The sequence below is a fragment of the Castanea sativa genome, chromosome 12 (genome assembly GCF_040712315.1).
Source record: "Castanea sativa cultivar Marrone di Chiusa Pesio chromosome 12, ASM4071231v1".
In the NCBI taxonomy this organism is placed as follows: domain Eukaryota; kingdom Viridiplantae; phylum Streptophyta; class Magnoliopsida; order Fagales; family Fagaceae; genus Castanea; species Castanea sativa.
In genome coordinates, this window is record NC_134024.1 from 6456266 (window position 1) to 6467157 (window position 10892).

The 10892-nt window shown below is 31.6% G+C and overlaps 1 protein-coding gene across 1 annotated transcript; it reads right to left on the reverse strand.

Annotated features, from left to right (window-relative positions):
- Positions 1 to 7237: 7237 nt before the first annotated feature.
- On the reverse strand, positions 7238 to 10382 carry LOC142618365 (small heat shock protein, chloroplastic-like). Its single transcript, XM_075791286.1, has 2 exons — positions 9748 to 10382; positions 7238 to 7811 (listed from the first exon to the last, which is right to left on the reverse strand). Exons 1-2 carry the CDS (start codon positions 10034 to 10036, stop codon positions 7378 to 7380), a joined length of 723 nt encoding a protein of 240 aa, XP_075647401.1. The 5' UTR covers positions 10037 to 10382; the 3' UTR covers positions 7238 to 7377.
- Between the last annotated feature and the right edge of the window lie 510 nt (positions 10383 to 10892).

Below are 10892 nucleotides of genomic sequence, written 5' to 3' on the forward strand. Positions count from 1 at the left end.
TGATTTTATATAATGTTATTCTACTATGTAGCATAGTTTGGATAATTTGTTATTTACAATTATACACTTTCCTTTGAATATTCTTCTACTCACCTTATTTTATACAATTTTGCTCTCTCTCTCTCTCTCTCTCTCTCTCTCTCTCTCTCTCTCTCTCTCTCTCTCTCTCTCTCTCTCTCTCTCTATATATATATATATATATATATATATATTTTTTTTTTTCTTGCAACTCTACTTTCGATACTTTGGGTCGATGCATTTTGGTGGTATGTTTTGTGAGTTTCTCATCACATTCAGTTTTGGTTTGAGTTAATTCTTAGATATGTTGGAAGTGAGAATTTGAAAATTTTATTTACTTTTAAGTAAAATATTATATGTTTAATTTTTAAAAATAAAAAATGAGAGAAAATATAAATAATTTAATGATTTGGAGGATGTGGCTGAATTTAAAATGGTGAATAAGATAAGATGAGAAGAACAAAAAAGATATAATAATAAACACCAAATTATCCAAATCATGTTATGCAATAGAATTGTAAGTGCACAATTGCACCTGGACCCAAAGACAATCACGGGCTCAGGCCCAATGAGCCTTAAACAATGAAATTTGTAGAGTGTGGGCTTGAAATCTATAATAGAAATACTGAGAACTTAATAACAGGCTAAGATGTGCAAACACTTGTAAATAACAAATGATAATTGCAAATAGACCTCCTCGGACGTGAGCCGATGACTACTTCTGTATTATTTCTCTTTCTTTCTTAAAGATTACAATTCTTCATCCCCTCCCTTTAGTTACAGACTGATCCCCTTTAAATACTTCATTTTCTGACACTTTATCCATGTGTTGCTTAAACCCCCTCCCCCTAGATATTTCTTCCCTTAGTGCCTTTGAATAGTGACCAAAAGTTTCAGTTCTACTGTTCAGGGGGTCACTTCCCCATTAATGCGGCCAGGGAGGTAGGTGCAGAGTCTTTAATGTGAAGGTGACAGCCTTGGCTCATGATACCTTTCTAACATCAGTGTATCCAGGAGGTTCAGGGCTTTCCCCTCTTAACCAACAGTCTTTCCAATGTTCCGCCTAGACCTTCGTACTAAATCTACGAGTTTTCTTGGGTCTGTCCGAGGAGAAACTCACCCTCGGATGTGTCCTCGGATCCTCAGCGTATGGGCTGATCCACGGTACTAACAAGTTCTTAGCCCAAGAACAAATTGGCCCTCCTTGCTAGAGCCCAAGGGCCCAAATGCCCACTTGGGTCTTTTTACTCCCCACAAGAATAATATTATATTCTTATATACTATTGTTAATTCTTTATAGTAGAATATGATAACATTTAACAATAATAGAATAGAATAACATTTAGCAATAAAAGAGAACCCAAAAAAAATCTTATATATTGTTTTTAATTCTTTATAATGCAATAGGATAACATTTAATAATCAAAGAGAACAATTGTAATATTTGAATGTTTCCATCAATTATTTGAGTAATATCAATTTTAAATTTGTGATGAGATTTGATTAACATGACAATCTTCTTAAAAATATTTAGTTGTAAAAATAAAAAATGAAAACATAACACACTATAACAAAAGTTTGAAGAATATAAATCACTTGAAAAAAGAATAATAGCTCTTCTTAATAAAATAAAATATATATAAAAAAGGAATAATATCAATTAAATACACTCAATTTTTCCCCAAAAAAAACTCATAATAACAGAATGATATATTTGTAGAGAATGATATATTCCCACGCATAGTGTGGGTCTGCGACTAGTCTATATCTATATATATCTAAAAGCTAAAGCGTAGTATTTATTATTACTACGTTTCAGTTGAGCCACCTCAGCAGCCACGTCATTATCGTTTTTTGTTTCTAATTTTTCCTATATATTTTTTAAAACATTTTCTCATTTAATAGGGTGACTTAAAAAATTCATTATATAAAAATTAAATTATATTTTAACCAATATTTTTATTATTAATTTTCTAAAATTCTCCCTCCCTCCCTTTTACCTCTTCATCTCCCCACTACTTTCTACCTTAATATCATTCATTCTCTACCATTTTATCTTCTTTTATTTTGACTCTTTTTATTCTTACAATATTACTATAAATTTGACATTTTCTTTTTCATTCTATGCATAGTTTTCTCACAAAAAAAATGTTACTTCTCTCTCTCTCAATTTGTTTTTCATTTTTTTTATTGCATCCATACTTAAGTTGATGAATTTTGGTGTTAATTAGAATTCTACCTTGGGTTGATGTGATTTAGTTTTGTGTTTTAAGTTGTTATCTATTATATTCTCTTTAATTATTAAATATCATCCTACTGCATTATACATATAGTATATAATAATATTATGTTATTATGTTACATAGAATGACTTGGATAATTTGATATATGTTGTTGTGGGGAGTAAAAAGATCCTGATGGGAATGTGGGCCTTTTGGGCCGTGCTAAGGAAGGCCGACCTGCTTTTGGGTTTGGAATCTGTTAGTACTACGGGTCGGCCCATACGCCGAGGATCCGAGGATCCAGCTGAGGGTGAACATCCCCTCGGACGGACACCGGAGAACCCGGGACTTCATGGTAAAGGTTAGGGAATGACACGGTCAAGACCAATGGTTAAAAGGGGTGAACCCTTGAATGTCCTGGAAGCATCGATGTTAGAGAAATACCAAAGATAAAGGCTGCCACCTCCACATTAAAGACCCTGCACCTACCACCCTGGCCGCATTAATGGGTAAGTGACACCTGAACAGTGGAAGGGAAACTTCTGGTTACTATTCAAAGGCACTGAGAAAAGAAATATCTAGGCTAAGGGGGAGTTGGGGCAACACGTGTACAAAGTATCAAAGAGATGAGTATTTAAGGAGCAACCTAGAACAGGAATAGAGGCCCCTTTTTTGTAATCTAAAAAGAAAGAAAAAGAAGAAAGAGAAAGATATAATATAAGAACAGCTCTTGGCTTACGTCCGAGGGGGTTGATTTACAATATTCTTTGTTGTTTTCAAGTGTTAGCAATCTTTGACTTGTCATTTAATCCTTAGACACTTCTAACCTGGGTTTCAAGCCCACACTCTACAAATTCATATTGTTTAAGGCTCATTGGGCCTGAGCCCATAACTGTTTTTGGGGCCAGGTGCAATTGTGCACTTACAGTTGTTATATATTTTATTTTTGCTATTTTTCTTCTTATCTTATTTTATTCAATATTTTAAATTCAGTCACATCCTCTATACTTATGTAGCACAAATCAAGAAAATGGCTAGACACACACTTACCTTCCTTTTCCATACATTAGGAGAATCAAAATATTTGTGTGATAAGGGATAATATAATTTATAATTTAGATAGCACTCTTTGAATGTGTCTAGGCTTATAGATTGAGCAATTTGTAGTCTTATAAGGCTATTGAGAATGGACTTTTTGAATCAAAACTAAAAAAATATGGACTACTATATTTCATTTAGATAAAAACCTTTATCATAGATATATTAATTTTTTTTACCACAAATTTAAGTAACGTAAACTTAATTATTTTATATTATGCGTTAGCATCATGTCTGCTTCTTCTTTTTCTTCTCATAAATATTATGTATCATCTTTAAAGGATGCCAAAAATATTGATCTTATGGGAAAAGTTACATAAAATATTGAGAAAAAAATATTTTATATTACAGTCTACTAAAAATGCTTTTTAAAAATTTAAACATTTCTATTTTTCATATCACTAACGTGTTTTATAGTTACCACATGTAATAACTTAAGTTTTAAATATTCTTAAGTTGTTTTGGCAAAAAAAAAAAAAAAAAAGATTGTCACAAAACATGAGTTCATGTAAGGCCACAAAACTTGATAATTTTCAAATGATGGAACCATTCGCGACAATATTTGCATAATTATATAGTTTCAGGTAAAGCAATCAAGCAAACTTTTAGTCTTCAAATAAAACATATCTACCAATGGTTATACGTTCATCTTGGATAGTTTTAACTTTTCATATAATTTTACCTCTACATATTCATCTATTTTAATTTAGATTAAAAAAAACTTTAATTTAGATATTTATAAGTAAATAATAAAATAATGATTCATGAATAATAAAAAACAAACAAAAAAAATCGTCTATACATGTTTATCTTGTGTGGTCTACTTTAATTTAAATGATTATAACTTAATAATGAAGTCTATAAACAAGGTAATTAAAACAATCATATTTCTACAATTCAAAAAGTTTTCATTTATTTTTTCAAAAAAATGCCTTTTACATTTCCTTGGAATTTTTTTTATTTTTTATTTTAACTTTGACATATCACTAACTTAACCGCTTCATATATTAAAAAAATATTTAATGCTCATTATTACTTCCGTTAAGATATTATAGATATCTTAATTAATTGAGAGCAAACTAGACAAATGTCTTTCATATTTCCTTGAAAATTCAGAAATGAAAAAAAAAAAAAAAAAACCTTTGATATACCATTAATGTAACTACATCTATAACTATTTAAATAATTTATGATATCTATTTCTTATTGATAACTATAAAAACAACAACTAACGAGGGAACATATAAAGTAATCAGAAAATAATTGATGGAATAAAAATTGAAGTTAAATCAAACGTCAATAGTAACCATTATTTGGAAAATAAAAAACTGGCCAAGAGGAGTAAGAAATAAAATAAAAATAACTATATAAAGGACATTGAAAACTTTATAGTATAATAAAATCAACCACTATATTCACTTAATTAAATTGATAATCAACAATTAAATATAAAAATACAAAATTTAAACTTAAAACTAATCAAACTCTAAATAGAAAAATTATATTTTTCATTATAACTAAAAATGAGATGTTCTTCAGTAATTTAGAAAGTATATTAGAAATAAAGTTGAAAATTTTTATAATCTCATTTATTTTTTTGACATTTCATCCCCACACACCACGATTTGAAAAAATTTAATGAACAATTTTACCTCTTATTTAATGTCTATTGTAGGGTCAATGGGCTCAAGCATATGTGTTGAGTTGGCCCAAGAGTGTTCGTTGGGCTAAAAGTCCAATCCGAGAACACTGAATGGTCCGAAAATGTGAGAATATCAGCACACTAAACAATACTAATAGGTAAAGAAGTGATATTTGATCAGGTATATTCAAAAAGTTGATTCGAGGAAAAGTATGTCCTTGGCTACGTAGAGCTGAGGTAAGAGAATGACTTGTTAGCATCCATAGATAATATTCTAGAAGATCTTATAGATAAGAGTATACATGGTACATATGAAGGATAAGAAGAAGGCGGTGAAAAATATTTAAGATAAAGCTGTTATTACCGTCACTGCATTGAATGCACTGCAACTGCTTCTTTGGCCACATTAATAGAAAAGAATTACATGGGAATCAAAGTTCAGTCTTGTAACTACCTCTAAAGATTTGAAGGACGGTGAATGGGACAAGTATCCAAATTAAAAATCTGACCCATATGTGAAAGAGGCATAGTTTTAAAACCGGACCGGATCATACGGTCTAACCGAAAAAACCACGAACCTCTCCGTTTTGCGATTTTTTTTAGCATCAAGAACTGCTCTATGAAAAAAAACATGAACTCGTGCAAACCGTAGCCGGACCATACAATTCTAAGAACCGTCGTACGGTTTCTTTTTGTTTCAGCTTTTTCAGTGAGTTTTGGACCAATAAACCGGTATGAAGTTATGATCAGATCTAGAAGAAATAAAAGAACACGAAAAAGAACAAAGATCGGAAGGAGATCTGATAATTTCAGATCTTGAACAAGGGATTTGTAAGGAAAAAAAAAAAAAAGTTCCTCAGAAAAAAAAAAACACACACACACAACGAAGCAGGGTCTGCGTCTAGTTGAAGCAGCAGTCAGCAGGTTGCCAACGCCAATCATGCCTTCGTCTCCTGCTGCTGCTGCTTCTTCTTTTTTTTCTTCTCTTTCTTTTTTCCGTTGATGGAGCTCTGTAATTGCCTCTTTTTTTGCTGAACTATGTTTCTCTTTCTTTCTTTAGATTTTTGTTACCTTTTGAATTCCTTAAGTCCCTCACGTGGCTAACATTGGGAATGAAGAAAGGTTTTAATTTTTTAATAAAAGCAAACAAATTTCAGCCATTAGATTTACATCCCTCCTTCAATTTTCAGTTGGGCAGCTGCCCAACGTGATCTGACTTGACATGCATTGATAGGTGCATTAAATGAATTAACTATTTTTAAGAAAAATAATATTATATTTTTATTTATAATAATTATTTAAAAAATATTAAAGTCATATCAACCGTCAGTTGTAAAATAGTTTGTGTATATAATATTACTTTTTTAAAAATATTATTGTATAACAATATATTACACAATTTTTACTATAATTTGACACATGGCCGTGTTAGTAATGAAAAAAAAAATTATGAGTCTACATTTCTACTGCTCACATCTCGACACGTGGTAAATTGTGTCAAAATTTGTATAAAATGTTATAGTACTATTATTGCTCTAATTATTATTATTATTATTATTACAAGTTTAACTAATCAATATATAAATAAATAAATAGATATTGTATTTAAATTTGCTTAGAATTTGATATTTCTTATTTGTCTTGTAAAAGAAAATATATATTTGAAATATAGATATTTATATTTAATTGGATTATTTTAGTTAAATTTTCTATTTATACTAATTTAATATATTTATTTATATTTATATAATTATTAAATTAATTATGACGTATCATAGTTCGACCTCAGTTTGACCTTAAAAACCTTGAACCTCTTTCTTTTACGATTCATTGAACAATCCAGGTCTGAAAACCTTGGGAAGAGGGTTAGAAGAAGGTGAAGGTTATAAAAGGAAAGTAGTATGCTCAAAAGAAGGGAGGGAAAGAGAGAGAAAAGACTATATACATCAACATTCTTATTTGTAGTTTATCTTTAAAAGAGTTATTACAAATCATCATCGGCTTGTGTCCGAGGATAAAATTCTTTTGTATAAACAATTCCTTGCGTGTAATGTTATGATCAAGTCCATCAACTTAGTTATTTAACATCACTAAAACCTAGATTCTAAACCTACTCTCTATAAATTTCATTATATTTAGCTTTTTGAGCCTATCCCCTTCTCATTGTGAATTTGAGTATAAATGGTAACCTTACATCTATGTTATTCAAATTATTAACCAATAAATATATAACAATTGTAAAATGACGTAAACAAAATTATAAAAAATATGATAAAACTTTTTATTTATTTATACTTTATAGAGTCTAAGGAGTAAAATATTATTTTACCTAAAAATTATCACGCGCAATCTTCTTTATTTTTATACGAGTACAAAAATCTCATATATGTTCTGGTTTCACTGAATTTGCACGTCAATGACCTTGCGTTCTGCCTTGGTCTTAGGAATGGAAATGTAAAGAACACCATTCTTCAGCTCAGCCTTGATCTTATCCTTCTCCAAGTTATCAGGAAGCTGAATACGTGTGTCATAAGAATTGAAGCTTCTCCAAGACCAAGAGTCATTATCTTTACCTTCCTTCTTGTGCTCTCCTTTTATAACAAGCACATCGTCCTCGACTGACAACTTAACATCCTCCTTATCAAGTCCAGGCATGTCAAACCTCATCTTAACCTCATTCTCCTCTTCTACCACATCCCAATTGGCACGGGCTTGCCAATCCCATGCTGACCGGTGTGCTCCAGGGAATGTCGTGGTCTGATCAAAGAGACGGTCCATTGTGTCTAGCATTGGCCGCAATGCCCTAATTGGGGAGAACGGATCCCAGAGACCTGTGTAACATTTGCATGCAACATTGTTTAATTTTTTGGATCATATATTTTGAAACATTTGTATTTAAAGCTAGCTAGCTATCCAAATAATTGGATGAGAAAGATGTTACAAAATTTGCTACTTTGAGTATTGGAACAAACAAAACAGTAAAGAACAAGTGAAATTGAATTGGAGTATTTAAGTTTTCTTTACAATCCCTTGTATAATTTCCCTCTTTACATTTCTTGATACTGACCAGCTACCCTACACGATGATAGCATATCACTCTTTTAAGGACATTGGAGAAACAAAATCTGAAAAAGTAGCCCAGCCACTAAAAATTAAACTATAAAGTACAACCTGATGCTTTGTCTTTAATTTCAAATGGAATAATATAATTGGTGTGTCACAATCATCAAACGAGCCTTTAATTTGTTTGCCTTGATTTTGTCTTTTGCTTTATGTTTTCTCCTCAGATTCAGATCCTATCCTAATCTGTTTTATGTGATTCTTTCTAGTTCATGTAATCTGAAGAAGCAGAACTCTTCCTTTCTATAACTAATTTACCTGTATTTATGGTTCTCATAACTAATTAACCTGAACAAAGAAAACGACTTAAGCAAAGTGTAAATTTCCATGCTCTTGGCATATTCTTTATTCAACCAAGTAAAAACAAAAAGCAAAAGTTACCAAGTTCTTACATAACTCCTCTTCCAGCTTGGGCTCGCATAACCCCCATCCCCCAACCCTCATTCATTCTTTCTCACACATAGGAATCAACAATGCAGTGTCACATGCAAGCAATGGTCATTGGCGTTGGGAGGTGGCAATTTGTGACTAGGTTTGTGCTAATTTGTGACATGGTTTTGCCAAATTCATGACTCGGGTTGAGCTAATGTTGGTTGTGTGCACCAATTGTGTTGTTTTGTGGGTGGAGGCAGTTAGCGTTGAGCAAACTAGGTTGTTTTGTAGGTGGACCCCGTCGAGGTTGCACCAATCTAGTGGGTTGGATCAATTGTGGGGGTATTGGATCGGTTTGTAAGATAAGAAAATATTTTCATTTTACGTCATGCCAAAAGCAGGAAAAGAAAACATTTTCTACTAAAAAAACATTTTACATTGAAATAGGCCAGATTATTCCATTTTTTACCCATATAACATCCCAAAAATCCCATGAATCAATTGTGGTGGATGGAACTTGGAAGTTTCGGGTTTACGACATATCCTTTAAAATCTAAAACCCAAAGTACCCTTCAAAATCTATTGAATTAGATGTACCTTTCCCGAAATACCCTTCAAAATCTATTAAATTAGGTGTTCCCAAAGATACAGTAATATGTTTTAAATTAACAAAAATACAATTGTATGACAAAATGTAAGGGAAAAATAATTATACAAAATATATAAGCTTAAAAACTATATATATATATATATATAGAGAGAGAGAGAGAGAGAGAGAGAGAGAGAGAGAGAGCTAATTCAAATTTCATGGCACAACTGAAATAAACTCTATTGTTGCTTTACTTAGCAATGGTCGTGTTACTATCATTTATTGTTGTTGTTGTTGTTGTTGTTGTTGTTAAATAGGCAAGGTGCTAGGTGGGTGGAATACATGTTATCTCGATTGATCAGCGTACTAATTGTTATACTTGACAGGTTTAATGAAGGATCATAATCACTCATGTTGAGAACATAGCAATTGATTAAGATTTATCATCAGAAAAATTCCAATTACTTTTACTTTTCTTTTTTCTTTTTTTTAGTTTTTCCTCCTTTTTCTTAATTATAAGACACGATGATCAAATTCTGACTCTGTGTCTGTATCTATCAGAACCCACTAGAATTCACCAGTTTCTGAGTTGGAAAGAAATGGACACAACAAAAAGACAAGCAAATTAAACGTGTCAAACTGTCAATTTACCAAACAAAAACTTTGTGTCAAAAAGAAAGACTCACCAAAGTTTGAAATATCCACCACCCGTCTAGGCCTCCTCTCCACTGAGGTCCCTTGGTTTCCCTTACTGACATGAACATCCACAGACTGAGACGTGTCCTTATTTTCTTCACCAGCCGCAGTCTGAGCTCTCACCATTGACAACCTTGTCCCCCTTTTGCTACCAAAATTCTTTGGTATTGGAAAGGCAACATAGCCACAAGGCACAGTACTGTTGGCCTTAATTGAAGCCATGGCTTTGTTTGATGATGATAGCATAGGTGAACATGACCAAGATAATGTTGAAGCCATAGTGTTTTTTTTTTTCTTTCTAAAGAGAGACTGTGTACAAGAAGAAATGCAAAATATACAATTGAAGTTCTGGCTTTGGGAAGAGGTATATTCGTTTTTGCTTAGGAATAAGATGGGATTTGAAATATTATTATATAGGCAAAACCAAAACTAGGGGATAAGTTTGTAGAGGGGTCTTGAATGTTTGAGAATGTGAAAAAGTTTCTAGACTCATGCATTATTGTCACCACTCAAAAAGGTCAATGTTCATTACATTGACGTTTTTTCTGTATATAAGTCTCTCAATCTTTCGGGAAAGATCTATGGTTGTAAAATTACTAATATGGTATGCATGTTATAGGTGGACAAAGTCTTTCGGGAAAGGTCCATGATAATATGGAACGAAACATGTTTTTAATCTTTCCTGTGTAGTTTGTGTTAACCGAGTTGTTAAGTTACAAGCTTCGGAACTTATCTACTATAATATTATGAAGGATAGTGTTTATTGTATAAAGTGGCCCCGAATGCACTAAAACCCATGACTTTAAATCACTTTTTGTGTGTGCATATTTTGACAATTTCCCCAATTATAAATGGACTTTATTTGGATCCAGTGACATGAATTATGCTTTACACACCTTTTTGGGTTGCATTAACATTGGTCGATTATTCTTCAAATATAAAGTTTTTTATTGTTTTTAGTATTTCAATGATGTCAATATAATACTAGTATTCTCCTATAAAAAAAATGTCATGTTAACAAATGTCTTTAAGATAATTGTTAATAAACCATAATAGAAAAATTTTAGTGTCATTTTTATCGGAAATATAAAAAACTGTCAATAACATTTATTGTTAGGTTCTAAAAGTTTAGAAC

Bases quoted from the DNA above. Each gene is read 5' to 3' on its own strand.
- LOC142618365 (XM_075791286.1), bottom strand. From the start codon at position 10,036: ATGGCTTCAACATTATCTTGGTCATGTTCACCTATGCTATCATCATCA. The intron at 7,812-9,747 runs GTGAGTCTTTCT...AATGTTACACAG, and splicing joins GGTGGATATTTCAAACTTTG to GTCTCTGGGATCCGTTCTCC.